Source organism: Polyodon spathula, chromosome 24, assembly GCF_017654505.1.
Source record: "Polyodon spathula isolate WHYD16114869_AA chromosome 24, ASM1765450v1, whole genome shotgun sequence".
NCBI lineage: Eukaryota > Metazoa > Chordata > Actinopteri > Acipenseriformes > Polyodontidae > Polyodon > Polyodon spathula.
The window spans coordinates 8051778-8071175 of record NC_054557.1 but is presented as its reverse complement, the minus strand read 5'-3'; the positions used below and the strand labels follow the sequence as shown (position 1 = coordinate 8071175).

The window sequence follows — 19398 nt, the reverse complement described above, 5'->3', positions numbered from 1 at the left end:
TTTTAGCAACAACGTAAAGAACACCTGTATTTCATTGACCATATTTTTGGAACTTTCACAGGATGTAAATGTTAATGTTGTGCTGAAATGAGCAATGATCAGAAAATCACTGTGTTCTTTTCTGTTGGTTATCCAATTCTGTTTTCTTGCCTAATTCCAATCTGAGTTCCATGAAGGAAAGGCAGCTTTTGTTTGCATTAATTCAAGCTCTGGAGAATCCATAACTCCATGATCCCCCCCCCCTCCTGGTTTCAGGAATAACAAACTACGAAGAGTACTCCTTAATCCAGGAGTTTGCAGAAGAGAAAAAGGAGGAAAGCACAGGCACACTTAAGAAGGACAGAACCCTCTTACGAGATGAAAGAAAGATGGAAAAATTAAAAGCCAAGCTTCACACAGACGATGACTGTAAGTAGTCTGAACGCCCTTCCTGAGACTCCTAACAAGTAAGAACATGGTTAAATCCTGCTAGATAGTGGATGTGCTGTAAGGATAACTTGGTGCTTTTAAAAGGGAGACCTATCCTTTCCATTACATTCAGTTCTATAGATTGCATACGACCCCATTGAACTCTGGCAGTTTCAGTTTACTTTGCTGATTTGGTTATTAAATCTTTAAGGTATTTAAAAGTTTCTTATCGAAATCATTTGGAAATGCAATGGGTTTTTTTAGGGATGTTAATTTGAAGTTTACATTTTGTACAATTGTTACATGTTTGGAATTACTTTAACAATGGCTTTGTTTTGTTCATTCTGACACGTGGGTATCCAAATAAGATGGATAGAAATAATGCCACGAGTCATATTTCAGTTGGGTATGTACTGTATCTACATTTAACACTAATTTGCATTTAGTTTTTTCCTCACAGAATGTAGTAATCAGTCAAAGACTGGATGAAGCATTTTTAAAATGTCACTCAAGGAGTTGAAATTTGTCTACCTAATTAAGATGTTTCTTTAAGCATTTGTTCAGATTTTGTTATTGAATGGGCCATATTTTACTCCAGCCTACTTATGTTTTTTGAAGAGAAAAACACGTGTTAACTTTCCAAAACTATTATCAAACATCTAAGCAATATAATTGAAGGTCTCTTAAGCACTCAATGTGTTTGTTTCTTAGTTTTGTACATTACTGTTTAAAAAAAAAAGTTAATTAAAGACTTGAGTTTTAATGTTTGTTAAGGATGTAGCTTAATGCCTTTTCAGGGAGTAGTTGTATGTTTAATGAGGATTGTTGGCAACCTATGTTGATGAACGTTGAGTACAAATGAGATCACAAAAACTACAATGTTTCTATTTAACATTTTTAATACTGTTAAAACACATAATTAAATGACCACAGTTATATGTGACCTTCATAAGTAGCACCTCAGGGTGTATGACCCCATAATTGACAGTGCCATGAATTATAAATCATTCTTTATTTGAAATGTGCTTATCTCATGTTTCCAATTTATTAATTTTTTTAAACAAGAGAGTGCCTGGTTTTGAAAATCTAATGAATCTAAAAAGTTTCAGATGATGTAATGTTTCCAAAGACTATACATTTCATCAGCACACAGAATATCACATTCCTTTTGTTGAGGTGTTAAATGAAAGAACAGTTTTGAGGATTAAGAGTGTGTGTGTGGGGAGGGTATAATTAAATATGTCTTGGCTAATCATTGCTAATCAATAATATTTTCTATTATTGTATTTAAACGTATGCTATTTGGTGGTAAACTATTTGACAAGGTGATTTTAATAATATCTAAAATTTGCTGAACTGAAAACAAAAATACCTAATTGTATGCTTAGACTATGCAAGTTGTAATTCATTAGGCAATAACGCAGTCATGAGAATACATGCTGCTATTCTGAATACACTTTAAAAAGAGAACTTAAACCCTAAAGTGCATACTGTACTAGACGACACATCGTTACAATTACGGAACATCCTGTGGTCTATAGAAGAAACACAGTACTTTACCTTTGCTGTATTTTACAACATAATCCCAACCTATTTTTGATCTTGGATCATCTAGGGAATGACATCAAAGGCATTGAAAAGAAGCAAAGCTGGTCTTGAGGGTTTTTGGGTAATGCATGTTAAGGAAGCTTAGAAGCAGATGAACTTTACTAGACCTTGATGTCTCCGGTACCCTAAATACAATCCGAAGCTCTGTTCATCAAAGATAACTAATTCCTTATGAAAGCATTTCAAATTGTCGTCTCCAATGGAGCTGTTACCAATTGCACACTGTAAACAATTCACTTGCTTGTTGGAATAAATATTTGGAAATATTGTCTTTTCAAGGGATTAGGATTCGTGCCTGGTTCTGCATCCACTAGAGATGCTGCAAGCTGTTCCCCCTTGACACTACAAAATCATAAGCCAAGAACAAAGCAGGAATCCTTCAAAGTTCCTCTTAAATATGACTGTTAGTTTACTTTTAGGCCTTATGAGCAAATGGGAAAGAATAGGTCCCTGCATTTTAATTTTAAGTACATAGCCAACTTGGCTGCCAGCAAGTTTATCTTCTGTTAACAAAAGTCCCATTAGTAGCATGCTTGAAAGTTAAAGAGCCGCCCTACCTGCTTTGTGTGTCAGATCGCAAGTTTCTTCATGTGTTGCAGTGAACTGGTTGGATCACAGCCGGACCTTCCGAGAACAAGGCGTGGATGAGAATGAGACGTTGTTGCTGAGGCGAAAGTTCTTCTACTCTGATCAGAACGTCGATTCAAGAGACCCTGTCCAGCTCAACCTGCTTTATGTGCAGGTAAAGCCTGACTGGCCAATAAAAAAAAAAGAGAGTGGTGTTTTCTGGAGGTAGTTACTCCAGGAACACCTGGGAGATGGTGTTTATGGACACGTTGGTCAGTGCAGCCACCGAGGGATGAGCAGCTTGCGTGGGAACCTACAACCGTGCCTCTTATGTAGTCAGAGAGCCTTTTGCTTTAGCTAAATTGTTGTGGACAGCTCCAACACAGCTTATATAGGTCTAGTGGATCCAATTCCATGTCACATGACCAAATGTAATGTATAGATTGCAAATGTATTTCCATTTTGTACGTATATTGTCTTATTTGTTTGTTTTATACAGTGTGGAGTGTATTTTGTTTGCTTTAGTAATAGGCTAGCCATTCACCAAAAGTTATTTTGAGCAAGACAGAAATGGTCTTTTCTGTCTTCTCTTCTGTTAAGACCACATACTGGGACCTATTTTGAAGCTAAAATTCACACTTTCACAGAGGTGGGAAAAAACTAGAAAGTAAATATTCCGCCTTTTTTTGCGAGTTCCACTTGTTTTATTGCCAGTGCCAATTGTTCCTCCAAAATGTGCCATTGCACTTCAAAACAGAGTCAAAGAAGTTGAATGCATTTTATTTACCATAAGATCTTTTTTATAGCATCCATCTACATTTGGCTTTCTTATATAGTACATATTATACAACAGAGTAATACACCAAGAGTTATAAACAAAAATCAAAAATGAACTTGACATCCATCTGTGCAAAGTATATATAGGTATGTGTTATATCCTGAAAATTTATAGCAGCCTTATTTAGATTTCTATCAACATCTAAGCCATTGTATTTCCTTTAGTTTTTTTGGTTTGTTTGTTTGGTTTTTTTTTTTTTTTTTTTACTGTTTTTAGATATTGTAGCAGTTTCGGAATGGAGGTCAAGTGTAGCATTCAGTGGCACACACACCCATGACAACCGCTTGCATTCCAGTTCTCCTGCCTTCCCTTTTAATACTACACCATGTGCACTCCTTATAAATTGTTCAAACATTCCTAATCCCAAGGGGTTGGCTAAAAAGCAGCTTGGAAAGATTTACTAGATACCAGGCTCAGTACATAAACATTAGTCTTTCAGCTCCCTTAATGGGACCATAGTCTCTGAAACGAATTGTTTTACAGACACTTACAGTGAACCCGCACTGGAGAGTGATCTGCTGAGACCCCTTAGTTGGACCCTTGTCCTATTTGAATGGAAAGTCTTAAGCATTACATATGTAGCAGTAATAAAGCAAAAAAGCTGCAGCAAAGTGTATTCCCTTTGACTTCAGCTACTGAGAAAACATATTGGAAGTAGTAGGAACCTAGCAGATGGTGGAAGTGCTGTGTTGTCAAGATGTTCCCCCTTATCTAGCAAAGACCCAGTCTGGCAATTGATATAAGGTGGTCCTTAAAATAAAATTACTCCTTTATTAGCCGTACAAAAGGCTTATCTTTGTAGTGTTGGAGAGCAGCTTATAGTATGTATCACAGTTATCTGAAAATCATTCTTAAAAAATTCAAGTAATTTTCTGATGCCTAGTTTAATTATGTGTCACTTGTATGCTTAGACTGTGCCAGCAGTAATTCATCATATAGTAATTGGCAGCATTTGAGCCTCTGCCAGGCAATAATGAAAGTACAGGAGGACAAAAATGAGTAATACCTGTCATAGCCATGACCTTGTCAATAGGGTGCAGGAGTGCTCTCATTCAATGTGAGGAGTCTGCAAGATGTGTAAATGGTTCTCGAGATATACATGACTGTTTCCTCGAAGAATACCACCTTTATTGCCTTCTGGGAGGGAAGGCTTCTCTTTGTAGTGTTGGAGGGCAGCTTACAGTATGTATCGCAGTTATCTGAAAATAATTCTCAAACAATTTTAAATTAATTTTCTGATGCCTAGTTTTGATTATGTGTCACTTAACCCCAGAATCTCGTTAAGTACAAATAAGTTAACTACAGGAAGAGAGAGGAACAAAACAAATTAAGTTTTAGATGAGCCGTAGAAACACAATTTATCACTGGTTTGAAACAATCATCGGTACAATAATTGAGACTTAACAAATTATAGATAATATCATGATAGATTATTGATCCAACCCTACTTACACCTGAAGAAGAGAAATTTCTTGAAGTCTTGAAAGCTAGTTTTGCATATCACTGAATAAATCAGTGGCAAACAAATCTCTTACATTGGTAATTAGTTAAAAAGCATTTTGAGTGCCAAAGACATCCTGCACAAATATATGAACTACTCCTCTCGGGGGGTAAAGTCTTTTACAATGCTCTTGTGTATTGACCTCCCCACTCCCTTTGCAACTAGTATAGTTAAAATGTATTGCTTGTCCTATTGTGAAAGTGCTGGTTTACAACATGAGATGAAGGTGCAAATTTATATTTTTATAGTTTTTTTTTTTTTTATGTGTTTATCAGCATTTTGGGTTTTGGTTTTACATATTTAAACGCTTTTCAAATGCAATGCAATCTGTTTTCTTTCAGGCCCGAGATGATATTCTGAACGGCTCTCATCCTGTATCTTTTGATAAAGCTTGTGAGTTTGGAGGTATCCAGGCCCAGATACAGTTCGGGCCCCATGTTGAGCACAAACACAAGCCAGGATTTCTAGAGTAAGCTCACTTTTAAATGTTGTACATACATAAATTGTTTGCATTATTTTTTATAAATAGAAATATAAGAAGTATAAATGATTCTTTAAAAAAAAAAAAAAATGTAATCTGATGTGATGATTCATTCACAAAGTATATGTTAGGAACCAAGTAAAATTTGGCTTGTACAGAGTAATGTAAGCAATTTGTAATGTACTAAAATGAAATATTCAATTTAATAACAAAACTAATAAATATTGTACTTGGTGAATCTAATGGCTTATGTCTCCATTTCGGGAATGATACAAAGATTTGCAGTAGTAACTTATTTCTTGAAAATTTATGTGCAACACATTATCAATTTGCCAGAACGTCCTGTCGTCTTTGCTTATAATTGTTTAGCACGTATTACTACTAAAGTGTATACACGTATGTATACCAGCTTGCTAGTAATGCAGAGTGCTGGGGTGTAGGTTTATGAGGCGTATTGATTTGAGGTTTATAGTTGCTGAGATATCGTCTGGTGGCATAGTGCCAATTGGGGTGTCTAATCTGTGTAGCTCTCAAAAATGGAATTAATGTTATTCTGCCCCCCATTGTTTACCTGGGTGTAGTCGGTAGTTATTTAAAAACTAAAAGGGAAAGGGCTGGGCAGTTTTTCTATAAAAAGACAAGGAATAGACTATTCTCTTGGCTTTAAACTGCATGGGAAGGGTTTTTTGAGCGCTACTTCTTTCGTAGTAACTGTTTGCTTGTGTGTGTGTGTGTGTGTGTGTGTGTGTGTGTGTGTGTCATTTGTTTATTTTTTCTTTAGTCTAAAGGAGTTCCTGCCTAAAGAATATATAAAGCAGAGAGGAGCTGAAAAGAAAATCTTTCAGGTGCGTCTTTCTTTTTTTTCATTTTCGTTGGAGGGAGGGGGAGGGGAAGGGGGATGGGGGGTCCTCCCAAGGCATGTGTGGCCATAGACGACTATTGTACACAACACAATCCTTTTTCATATTGAAGGCAACATGTTTTGAGAGATGTATGTATGACATTTCATATAGAACCAGAAGATATGTTTCTAGGAAAGAGAATTAAGCCAGGCAGTGACAGTTTAATGCTACCTCAGCAGAAAGGTGATTCTGGAATCCTGAATTGTGTCTATTGAGATTCCATCTGTCTTCTTGAAAGCTTTTACAACTTTATACCATCTGTGGTTACCACAGTAGTACAATAGGTTTATAGGCACCGAAACATAAATGGCTGAATAATTGATTTTAGAGATTATTATCCTCCACTGTGTTAACTTTTTGCGTAGAAATATGAGTGAGTCATTTCTAGCACAACATACAATGGTAGTCAGAGTGATGTTCTTTTGTTTATTATATTGGTATGTCTCTAATGGATAGTTCCTACCTGTATCTCTTCTTTCTAGTGCTTTGTTACAGTATTAAGAGGACCTATGTCTAACATGTTTCTTTGTTTGCTTGTTAGGACCACAAAAACTGTGGAGAAATGACAGAAATAGAAGCAAAAGTCAAGTATGTCAAGTTAGCCCGGTCTCTCAGGACATATGGTGTATCATTCTTTCTAGTAAAGGTAAGGACCATCTCCTTGCTGTACAGTATACTGTTCAATGTATGCATTCAGTATTTCTAATAGACCCCATATGAGAACCATAAACATTATAGTAGTAAAAAGCATCATATTCCCAAATTGATTTATTGCAGCTTACAATTGCTGTAAATAAGTTGTCAATTAACGCATAACCTTCATGCATTTCTGTTTGCAATGAAGCGTATTCCAGTTTTACTGGAATTCAGTAACCTTGTTGCACAGTTGAAATAGAAATTGGTGATTGAACACTTTTGTATGATTCTGTATCCAAATACCATTACGTTTTGGTGGCCTTTTATATTTATCTCAATAAATATTAGATGAAATGTGTATTTTATGTATTAATTTAATTGGAAACTTGGATTTTTAAGCATTCCTTGGTCTTTATAATATGATCTAACACAAGGGTTTGGATGTGCTGTATTAATTCTAGATGAGGGCAAAACAAATTTTACTAGCTTAACGATAATTGCTTTTACAAATCCTCTCAAGTTGCATTAGTGAGTCATTATATAATCCTCTCAGATATGAAAGGAATTTAAATGCATTGCTTGGTGGGGATGAAATAAAGTAAGCAATGAAATCGCTTTGAAAGAATTGTTTTCCACCTGCAGAGCAAACTTAAACCCTTCCAGATGTCACAAAAATGCTTATTTGACATTCAAACTTTTAAAAAAGCGAGCATACCTGAGTTGCTGGCACTCAAAAAGGTTTTCTTCCCTTGGAAAGGCTACGTTTATTAAGCAGCTAATTACAGAACATTAGAAGTACAAAAGCTCATTAAGAGTCAATTAGTGACCGATTTAAAAAGGGGTTGGTAGAAATCTAATTATGTACAGTATTTCACCTGGAGTGTTAATAAAAGCAACAAAGACAGATCTACAAATGTGTCAGATACATTTTGAGTAGTAGCAATTTGTAGGGGGATAAAAAAAAAATCATATGGCTGCCTCCTCTTTATAGAAACCGATTATCTTTTGGTTTCACGTCTTTTAAACCTAAAGCAATACCTCTTCATTTATGATGGGATTAGGGCTTAGATGGATTCCAAATGTTCTGCGCTGAAGACTGAAGACTGTCAGTGATTTTTTACAGGGCAGTGGAAATGCAAACTTCTCTCCTGCCAATTTGCCATTACCCTTGTGTGGAAGTTTGACCCACCAAGCCTAACTCCAGTTTATATATTGGCTTCTCTGAGGGTTGCAACAACTATTACATGTTTATCAGTGCCAGTAGTGAGCTTGTAGTCAACTTGCTGGTATATGTCTATTGAACACTAATTGGAATATTTTATTTATGTTTTAAAAGCATACTTGATTGGTAAGATGGAACATTCCAACTGAGCACATCAGCAGTTTGTAGCACATTTTTTTAAAACACATAATCAGGCAGTGCATATTCTTGTATTATACATAAATCAGGTTGACTAGAGATTTTGGTAGCCAACTACACTACTTCAGTAGCTGTCTGCAGTCGGTGTAGAGATCCTGCCAGTCAACAGGGCTGAAAGTGCATATGATAAGACTAAAGTTGGGTCACCTAAAACTCAGTTTCATTGAGTTCTTCAAATGATTATTGTTTTATGAAAATGCTAGATCATCTTCTCTATCTTATGAGTCTTCCCTCTCCCCCAGGCACTGCTGAGTTACTGTGGAATTGGATCAAGGCTGGTAAATGGAAATGTGCTTTCCAGGTCTATATGTGCACTGCATGTGTAAATATTATGTTGTGTTTTTTTTCTTTTAAAGGAAAAAATGAAAAGCAAGAATAAGCTAGTCCCCCGCTTGCTGGGTATTACCAAAGACTCAGTGATGCGTGTAGAAGAGAGGACCAAAGATGTGGTACAGGAGTGGCCATTGACCACAGTGAAGAGATGGGCAGCTTCTCCCAAGAGCTTCACTCTGGTACGCCAACATGACACTTATTGACATTTATTGTCCTGAATTGTTTAGCCAGAATGAGAACACATTGATATCTGCATTGCATTTCCATGTGGGATTCTCAATTCTGTGTTAATAGGTAGTGTGTAGGGTATCTCTTGTTGTTTAAAAGTTGTTATCTTGTACAGTTTCAGGATGTTCAAACTGTGAAATGATGCTCTTTATAAGAGACTCGCCACATACATATAAATGTATTCTAAACCAAGTATCTATGAGAAGTCTTTAGAATTATGCTGTATCTTCTGTGCATGAGATGGCATCAGTACACAGGATAAGATGCATTAGAATAGTTAAATGATTTCTCATACATGATTTATATTTCAAATGAGAAATTAATGTGTGTGTATCTCTTCTCTCGCACTCTCCAACTCTCTCTCTCAATATATCTGGGTTTCCAATGCTCTGTACCCTAAACTTGTTGTCTGCAGTTTCCCACATTAGAAAATGCAAGTTAGATACAGCAAAGTCAGGGAAGGGTGGCTATTAGAAGAGGAAGAGGGTGTTTGTTTATTTAACGCTGGAGACCAGCCCTTATTGAAAATTATGAAAATGTACGTTTAATTTCCTGTCCAACACCTATAAAACTGTATAATCTGTTTTAATAGCTTCCCTTGCTGATTTATGGCTTGGACAGAGAAATCCATGTTGTAAGATTCAACAAGAACATGCTTATCAGTGCAATCTCATTTTAGTCCTACACCAGTGAATGTGAGATTTAAATAAAATGATTAAAATGATCAGAAATATTTACCATTTCAATGTTTACTAAAATACCTCGAAATATTCTGGAGGTGAATTTTCAGATATGATTAGAAAATGTACTTCACTGCCATACAAATACAGTAAATTGCAGTAACTATTGTAATGGTTATTTTGTAATCTTACATATGGCTTCACAGACCTTGATTATCACTAGTACCTAAGATCACCTGTATGTGCACGGAATATTGACTTGAAGCTTTTATGGAAAGTGTGTGTGTGTTTGTGTTTGTGTAAGGAGGATGAAAAGACTGACTTCGTTGTGTTAGAAAGGGCTGAAACATGCTTTGTGTGTTCTAGGATTTTGGGGAATACCAGGAGAGTTACTACTCAGTGCAGACCACTGAAGGTGAACAGATCTCCCAACTCATTGCTGGATACATTGACATCATCCTGAAAAAGGTCAGTGTGCTTTGACCTTTTACTGAAACATGTCAGTAAAAGATGCTTACAAAATGGAAGAACCCTGACAAGGAGCTGAACCTTGTAGTACGGACACCAGTCTAGCCCACTGTAATTCTTAAACCATGCTTAAAGGAGTAAATATCTGTGGCAATGGCTTTCTTTAATCCTTCATGAGTCTGATGTGCAAATAACTGAGATGCCCCAGTCCCCAGTGCACATTAGTCCACATCACAAAACCACTGCACAGCTCAGTAGCAGTCGTGCTTGTGAGAGGCCCAGAACTGCATTGCAGAGGGTTTCTTGTTGTGATGAGTTGTTAGTAAACTCTTTCATAAAGATCTCTCATTTAAAACCTGTGAAAATGCAGTTATCCACTGAAATCTTCAATGTATTCAATAAATGTGGACCCATAATATAGCTGCCTTTACCTTTTTTAGAAGCAGTTTTCTTGTATAAATCAGATCTTGTAATTTTACTAGCTAAAAATGGATGACATTTGATTGAACACCCATTGATCTCTGTGATAATACACCATTGAATTAGCCATCCCGGTTTACAGTAGTTACAATGGTAGGCGGGCAGCTCAAACTGTCCTTGCCTATAAACCCTTTGAAGGAGAATGTCAAGTCTTTAAATAGAGCCTACAGGATATATACTTTGTTTTCATTTGTAGTTGCAAAACATTTTTCTTTTTTACCTCATGGTGTTTTTGGAAGGTTAGACATTGCCATGACTTTCTTCTTTTTTTCATTTATATAGAAACAAAGTAAGGACAGGTTTGGGTTGGAAGGTGATGAGGAATCCACTATGCTGGAGGAGTCTGTGTCCCCTAAGAAGTAAGTCTAACCTCTCTTAGCTCCCTACACCGTGCACATACATTTGCACCACACAATGTTCATGCTCCTAGTTTCAATAGACACACTTCTATAGTAGATATTACAGTTGGGTTCAATTGAATAATGGGTTTATGTGATCACCTGTCTGCTAGGAACTGGGCTGAGGCCAACAGAAATAATCCCAAAGTGGCCTTCTGAGTGTCTAGTAAATCAAAGACCTCCACTGCCTCAGCTGTATTAAGGGGATCTTGTTCTGCTTGCTCGACAGGTCAACGATTTTGCAGCAGCAGTTTAACCGGGTTGGCCGCGTGGAACACGGGTGCGTGGCATTGCCGGCGGTGATGCGTTCAGGCTCGGGTGGACCGGAGACCTTTAACATGGGCAGCATGCCATCTGCACAGCAACATGTTATGACAGGGCAGATGCACAGAGGTCACATGCCCCCACTGGTAAGAAGATGCAATGCAGAGCCTTGCTCGGGCCAGTGCTTATTATGCTTTCCTTCAGAGCTGCTGTTGCAGTTGCATACAGAACATACATTTTGCACTGCAAAACATAAAACTGACCCATGCGAAACCACTAGAGAGAACATTTAGTAGCAAGAGGTTGTTTTCCAGGCAGTAAAAAGTGACCTAGAATGCTAAACATTGTTCTCGGCCAGCATTATAAACACAGTTCTGCATTAGTTTTTCGAATAAAAACACCCAATTTAAAGTTTCCATAAATTGGAATATGTAGATGTCCCTTTTTTAATACAAATTTATTAAAATTGCATTTGATTGTAAAAACGTATTAAACTAAATTGTTAATTTAGGCCAACCAGGGAAGCTCAAGATTAAAAACAAAGGCCATCAGTATATAGTTTTTTTTTTTTCTTTTACCACACAGATTCAAACTTTTCAAAGACAGCTCCCTGGTTTCTTACCAAGCTGGAGCAGTGCTTTTGGGGTATTTCCGGTGTGTACTTGGTGTAATGTGTCATTCATATTATTTGAACTTCTCTTCTTTTTAATAGAGCTCTGCACAGCAAGCTCTAATGGGGACCATTAACACCAGCATGCAGGCAGTTCAACAGGCCCAGACTGACCTTGGGGAAGTCGGGGACCTGCCACCACTGGGACAGGACATGGTGAGTTCACAGAATACAATGTTAGGAGGCTTGGAAAGATGCAGGGTTGAGCATGGCACTATAGAGTAGTGTTAAGTACTGCTGTTGGGCACGCTGAAGAGTTCTCACTGCTAACTGTTGCAAACACCATAGGGACTGTTGTGTCCTTGTTTAATCTAGCAGGGGGTTCCCTGCCCAAGTGGGCAGCATCCACTGAAGAACTACAGAAACTTTACACAGAAGAGCACATCAAAATAATGAGTTGTCCTGATATTGTGTGTAATGATAATGGCCCAGGGCATGTGAATACAATCACATCTGGTTTTAAAAGCAAATTTGCAGCAGTGCTATGGACACGGGACGCAATAACACAAGTAGAAAGACTATTACAGAAAATTAAAGATGCATGTCTCAAGATGATGTTACTGTACGAGGGGAGCCTCACTACATGACCACTTGTGCCAGGAACTGTAATTGAAGCAGGTGTTGGGTGGGTGGGAGAGGGGTATGATTTAACTGCTCCAATAACACATTTCTCATTTTAGATGGGGTGGCATTTGAAGGGTAGACAAGACGACCAAATTGTGCAACTTTTAAGTTGTTGTTGGTTCATAGTCCCAAGGACAGACAACCTTAAAATGCAGCAAAGGCTTTTTAAAAAAAATAAAAATAAATACCAGTGACACCAGCCACATTACTGTATATGATTTAATGTCTACTAGGAGGGGGACTTTAAATAGCAAATCCTTGCTTGCAATGCTAACATGCTGTGTCTTCGTTGTGAGGTTGTCTCTATGCATGCTATCACTGTACATTGAGATACCTGAGGAAGGCTAAGCACCTGGGGGTGATGTAGACCAGAGCTTCACCTTCATGTGTAAACAGACCAGTAAAAAAATGTAAAACACAGTTTTAAGCTCCATGATAATATTAAACCGTCAATGTCTCTCTCTCTTGTAATTGTCCTCAAAGTGCTGCAATTCCAAATCCACATAATTGAACAAAACAGAAGTGTCCTGCTGCGGACCTGCTCGAATTCAGCCAAGGCCTTTCATTTTATCCCTTTTGAGATCTAATTTGTTGCTTTTCTTGTTTAGGCATCAAGAGTTTGGGTTCAGAACAAAGTGGATGAGTCGAAACATGAAATTCACTCCCAGGTCGACGCTATCACGGCTGGCACTGCTTCAGTTGTGAACCTTACAGCTGGTGAGCGACTCAGGGTGATGAGTACAGGATCACTAATGCTGTATGGCAAGGGAATTAAACATTTAGAAATGTTTTGCAATATCATTTACAAACAATAACAGACTACCTCTGTTCCACTGTCAGGCCAATATATAGTCTGTTATACTGTGTAAATTAAGAGAAAGTGGAGAAATTTGGATGTTACTTTCGCTAACACCATTCATTTTACCACAGCAGGTTTGGGGTAAACATTTCGCTGCACTTTAGTTGGAGAAATTGCGTTGCGCCAGTGATTTTTGAAAGGTTAGCCTCTAGTTTTTGTGCAATCACAGGAGACCCAGCAGACACGGATTACACTGCTGTGGGCTGTGCCATCACCACTATCTCTTCCAACCTGACGGAGATGTCCAAGGGGGTGAAGCTGCTGGCTGCCTTTATGGATGACGATGTGGGCAGCGGGCAAGACCTGATGAAAGCAGCCCGCACTCTGGCTGGCGCGGTGTCGGACCTGCTCAAAGCAGTGGAGCCGGCTTCAGGAGAGGTGAGGCAGCCTGGACCCTGGCACACTACTGTGGTAGAAAAAGGCATATGGTGGAGGAGCTGCCAGTGGCATAGTTAGCAGCAGGAAAACATTTGGGCATAACCAAATATTTCTTCACTAAAACATGCTGCAGAAATATTTTAAATATGTATGTTTTTTAAGATTGAATCGTCCTTGTGGTTTTTTTTTTTATTTTTTTTGTCTTTGTCATTGTCATTTTTAGATTAGATTAGGGTTATCTTTTTATCCCTGTCCTTTTAGAAATAGTTGCAATATACTGTAAGTGCCTCTTGATCTTGGGTCTGGGAAGACCCCATATATACAGAAGCATGACAAGAGCATCCAGGGGAAGAATGTTCTTTTGACTGGTGCTTTGGTTTTGCAGCCCAGACAGACTGTACTGACAGCAGCTGGAAGTATTGGACAGGCCAGTGGGGATCTACTGAGACACATTGGAGAGAGCGAAGCCGATGAAAGATTTCAGGTGAGAGAACACACGGCTCCATCAACGAGCCTGGATGTCTGTCTGCACTCCATTCTCTCATGGAACACTATAAGCTGCTTTGGCAATACAGAGAATTTCATAACTGCTGATACTGTTACATTTTGTTTGTTTTTTCAAATTTCTTTTGATTATTTTAGGAAGTGTTAATGAATTTGGCCAAAGCTGTAGCCAATGCGGCTGCCATGATGGTCCTGAAAGCCAAAAACGTAGCCCAGGTGGCAGAGGACACTGTCCTTCAGAACCGAGTAATCGCTGCTGCCACACAGTGTGCCCTCTCCACGTCCCAGCTCGTCGCCTGCGCCAAGGTAGGACCCAGAACACAAACGCCAGGACAGTGCCCACACATTATACTGGATGGTGTAAACACCTGTAGTGTGGACAAGTAGTTTGACAGAAGGACTGGGGGACCTGTTTAATGTCAGTCCTCTGTGGACAGCAATGCATTGTGGTAGAGTTCCAAAGCTAAGTAGAAATAGTTCAGTTTCTCTGCACTGGTAATGATTTGTCAAATAACTAAAAGAATGGTAATATTACTGTTCAATATCTTTTCAGAAATTGAGCCGATTTTATACAGGGCTGGTTGAGAGTGGCACTGTAATTCGCCCGCCTTTTTGCCTTTCACCTTGGTTCTGATGTGATGTTTCAATGGTAATTAGTAAAATAAAATAACACCCCCCTATTTTTTACATTTGGCAGTCTCTGCATGAGTGAGTCCCAGGGTTTAAAGGCAGGGAGTACTGTCAGAATTGAGATGCCCTTGCAGACATCTGAGAGTAGCTCTTGGGGCACAGGAAATAAACCATACTGGCTTTGCTCTTCTGCAGGTGGTGAGCCCCACCATCAGTTCTCCAGTGTGCCAGGAACAGCTCATCGAGGCTGGGAAGCTGGTGGACCGCTCTGTCGAAGGTTGTGTCAAGGCCTGTCTTTCCGCCACGGATGACAATGAGCTCCTGAAGCAGGTGAGCGCTGCAGCCATCGTGGTCAGCCAGGCCCTCAACGACCTGCTCCAGCACGTCCGTCACTATGCCAGCCGAGGGGAGCCCATCGGGCGCTACGACCAGGCCACCGACACCATCATGACAGTCACCGAGAGCATCTTCAGTTCCATGGGGGACGCCGGTAAGTGTTGACGATGGAATCCCTCTATTCAGACCTACAGAATGGTTCTAATTGAAGATCTGTAAAACACAAGTGGTTTCTAATGTCATTTTTAAAATTTTCTTTATTACGTTTCCCTAAATCTTTCATGGGCTTTAAAGTCATTGAATGGTTCTCTGTTCTGTTGCGCCAATATTGAGTTAATTTACCATTTTTCATTGTCATCTTTTACCTGGGTGTGAACTTGCGTTGAGCTTGTCTAGGCAAGTGCTGGGACGGAGCAGCCTTCCATATTCCATTAACATCATGTGATAAATTAACCTTTCAACTCTGCAAGCCCCACCTATTCTCTGTCTGTATACAGGTACAGTAGGTGGGGTTTGCAGAAGTCACATTGTGTCACGATTTGAACAGAATAAGGATGTTCCAGCACTTCCTCAGACAAGCTCAAAGTATGTTTTAAAAGCCGACAATGATAACTTAATATGGGAGCAACAGAACTCGGATCCACCCTGAATCATTGCAGACAGCATACATACAAAGTGATGGACATGTTAAAATATAATGCAATGATATGTAAACTACTTATTCTTAAACTAGAATGAGCCATACGTTACCCATATGTATTTTGAAGCAGTGCAAAGGCACGTCTTTTGTGAGGAATAAAATAGCTAATAAGTGTACCACAAAGTCAGTCATCTCAGAAGCTGCAGTGTTAATAATCTATAGTCCTCCTGAATAATGGGCATCATTTTACATTGCATTTCACTACACCTACTGTTGCCAAGTACACCTGATCCACTTCTTAAGCAACTTCAAACAGTCTGTGAGCCTTTCCAGTGGTGGCGATACAGGTCGGGAATTCTTCAGAAGATCGACCTTAGCAAGGCTTTGAAGCTAACAAACAGAGCTATATTTAATAAAGACTTGCCTTATTCGGCTGATGTTTTTTCAGACCATGTTCTACAAAAAGAAACCAAGACGATTTAAGATCTGAACAGATTGAGAACAAACACAGCAGTTATAGAAAATTGTTACTTGTTGTTTTTTTGTTTGTTTTCTTTTTCCTGGGATTGGTAACTGATACTATATTGAACACACAGCATTTTTAATTGATTTGAATTTATTTTTCTGTGAGATTTATTTGATGTCCTCCTTTTGTATGCACAGGTGAAATGGTACGGCAAGCAAGAGTCCTGGCCCAGGCGACCTCTGATCTCGTTAACGCTATGAGATCTGATGCTGAGGCCGAAATCGATGTAGACAACTCTAAGAAGCTGCTGGCAGCTGCTAAGCTATTGGCCGATGCTACAGCCCGCATGGTAGAAGCTGCAAAGGTAACACAAGTCTGTTCCTCCCACAATAATGTACCCTCTTATAAAATGTTTCAAGGAGGCCCACTTAAGTGTGTTCTTGAAAGAGAAGATCGGGTATGATGTTGCCAGTTGTAGCCTCGCTTCAATTCGCAATTATGTTGATTATAAAGTGATAATGAATATGATCTTTGTTACGGTTGGCTAACGCTAGGTTCTGGTGTAGAAATGTCTATGTACACCAAACGCAGTGAGCCCTATTTTGAAGCAAATTTTCAGTTAACTACTCATAACAATAATTTATGTTCCTTCTGCAACTAAGGTGCTTCTTGCTAGTTTGATACCGTTACAGCCTTTTATCCTCTCTTGCAAAATGGAGCCTTTAAGGTACACGTGTATGAGCTTTCTGGCTTTGTTTTAAATGATGTGCATTGTGGTATTATCTTTAACTGCAAGATAACCTTTCAAACGCAAGAACAAGTAAAAATAGGCCCGACAACCCCAGAGGTAACTTTTGTCTGTGCCTTTGAATGGCAGAATGATGAAAGAGTGTATGTATAGAGTTTGCCTATTTTTCAGGTTTTTTTTTTTTTTTTTTTTTTTTAACTTGGTAACCGTCTGCTGTTTCCACTGCTGGAGTCATGCCTTTCAGTCTGCTTCGGGTGAAATTAATTAGATGGATTTAGATTTTTTCCCAAGCAACAGTGGACCATGTCCACAAAGCATTTGCCACTATACTACACTATGTTTGTGACATTTGAAAAAGAAAGTGTGCCAGAACTAGCAGGAAACATCTATAGTAAGTTTGTGTGTTCTTGCAGCTGAGTCCGTCTTGTAAATGAAGCATTAAGAATGGGTGCTTATTGGACCATGTCAGTTGAGTTTAGGGAGGGTTGAATCCTGGCTTCGTTGTCAAAATGTATGTTAAGCCTTAGAAGTTGCTTCTACTCACCAGCCATCATCCCAGACAATAAATGGCTCAGATATTATTAAAGCAGAAAACCTAGTCTCCTGGAATTATTTCTGATCCCCTGTTTAGATGTGAGTGACCTGTGACACATTCATCATGGTTTCTAGGGCTTTATCGAGGGATACATACATTTTGGACTTATGGTTTCCTTGGTAACTGTCGGAAGGTAACAAGACACATATTTGCATGTGCCTTATTTTAAAGTCAAACACAATCCTACCAAAAGAATTGCAGTGTATATGTGACATGAAGCCATTCTGTTTGTGAACAGAGAACAACTTCAATTTCTTTTTTTTTGTATTGCTGGCAACACAGGGTGAATGTTCACAAGCTGGTGCGCTGTCTTACTACTTTTTAAGATGCACTGCCTGGTCTTGCCCGTGTGGCAGGCAAGAGTTGAAAGAAGCTTCTTGGTCCTTTTTAATGTTTCTATTTATAAATAAAATAAATCTCGTTAAATAATAACATGATTATTATAGTTTTGCCTCATACGTAACACAGCACTAATGAAGGCATGAGCAAACATTTGTCTTTTTAAATTTGTTATAGTTTAGCTCCTGATTTGTGACCTTATCGCACAGTTCTGAAGAAGACATTAGCAGAAAGATTCTCATTGTCTGACCTCCACAATTTATCATCGTTTTGACATTGCAGATAAAAAGTGCATTTTCAGTGTCAGTTGTGCCGTGAAACATTTCTAAAATGCATAAACACTTTTAATGCCTCACTGGACTGTATGTATCCTTGTAAGTTAGTGTTCGGCTCTGCGCTGTACAGCTGGCTAACGTGGCTGCTCTGGTACACAGGGGGCTGCAGCTAACCCAGAAAATGAAGACCAACAGCAGAGACTGAGAGAGGCAGCGGAGGGACTGAGGGTTGCCACTAACGCAGCTGCTCAGAATGCCATCAAGAAAAAGTTGATCAACAGACTGGAGGTAAGCTGGAGCAGCCAAATGCCCAGGTGCAGCGATAGTTTAAGAAGGGACCAGGATGGGGCAATAAAGCCTCGGCAATTCAGCAAGTATTATTTTAAATACTGCTTAGAGACCAACTAATTCCAAAAGTGCTTAAGCTACAAACTGTTTCATTCCATTATTGTCGAGTCATTATTTAGCAACAGCTGCTTTTTAGTCTCTCTCTCTCTCTCTCTCTCTCTCTCTCTCTCTCTCTCTCTCTCTCTCTCTCTCTCTCTCTCTCTCTCTCTCTCTCTCTCTCTCTCTCTCTCTCTCTCTATATATATATATATATATATATATATATATATATATATATATATATATATATATATATAATATATATATATATATATACTGTAGTTAACGTATTAAAACTGCTGTTTAACAGTCTTTCATGTGAGGCTTCAGCAGTCCTTCAAACAAGCTTCCTGTTCTGCCTCATACAGTAGATTTGCCATAGATTTCAAATCCAAACTGCCACATGCTTCTATTGCGCATATTTGAACTGAATGTTCAAATTGGTGGTACACATTAGTGAGAATGAGGGCTGATTGGAGTCATTATGAAGCTGGAATTAACGGGGTTCTTGGTAGGAATGTGCATGTATTGGATGTGCAGTGGACTCTCACTAATCAGAACCAGTTAAGAGCAGATGCTGTTCAGATTAATGATCTGCTTAGAGTCTGAACAATCTCAAACATGCCTTGTCTAGTCTTTTTGTTTTACTTTTTTATACAAAGACAGATGTAGATAGTTTTAGATACTCGTATGAATGGTGATCCTGCTGTCAGCATGTTTTTTCATTATGGTAGG

General features: G+C 38.7%; 1 protein-coding gene across 2 annotated transcripts in view; it reads left to right on the top strand.

Annotated features, from left to right (window-relative positions):
- The window catches only part of tln2b (talin 2b), a 135500-nt gene that overhangs the window by 76934 nt on the left and 39168 nt on the right, over positions 1 to 19398 (top strand). For both annotated transcript variants that reach the window (XM_041226352.1, XM_041226351.1), the window contains exons 6-22: positions 256 to 408; positions 2616 to 2758; positions 5264 to 5391; positions 6185 to 6248; positions 6847 to 6951; positions 8718 to 8873; positions 9969 to 10070; positions 10833 to 10909; positions 11178 to 11358; positions 11925 to 12038; positions 13115 to 13223; positions 13535 to 13743; positions 14129 to 14227; positions 14386 to 14553; positions 15073 to 15367; positions 16517 to 16683; positions 18436 to 18564. In XM_041226352.1, coding sequence (XP_041082286.1) covers positions 256 to 408; positions 2616 to 2758; positions 5264 to 5391; positions 6185 to 6248; positions 6847 to 6951; positions 8718 to 8873; positions 9969 to 10070; positions 10833 to 10909; positions 11178 to 11358; positions 11925 to 12038; positions 13115 to 13223; positions 13535 to 13743; positions 14129 to 14227; positions 14386 to 14553; positions 15073 to 15367; positions 16517 to 16683; positions 18436 to 18564 — 2399 coding nt within the window. The remainder of the gene's footprint in view (positions 1 to 255; positions 409 to 2615; positions 2759 to 5263; positions 5392 to 6184; positions 6249 to 6846; positions 6952 to 8717; positions 8874 to 9968; positions 10071 to 10832; positions 10910 to 11177; positions 11359 to 11924; positions 12039 to 13114; positions 13224 to 13534; positions 13744 to 14128; positions 14228 to 14385; positions 14554 to 15072; positions 15368 to 16516; positions 16684 to 18435; positions 18565 to 19398) is intronic.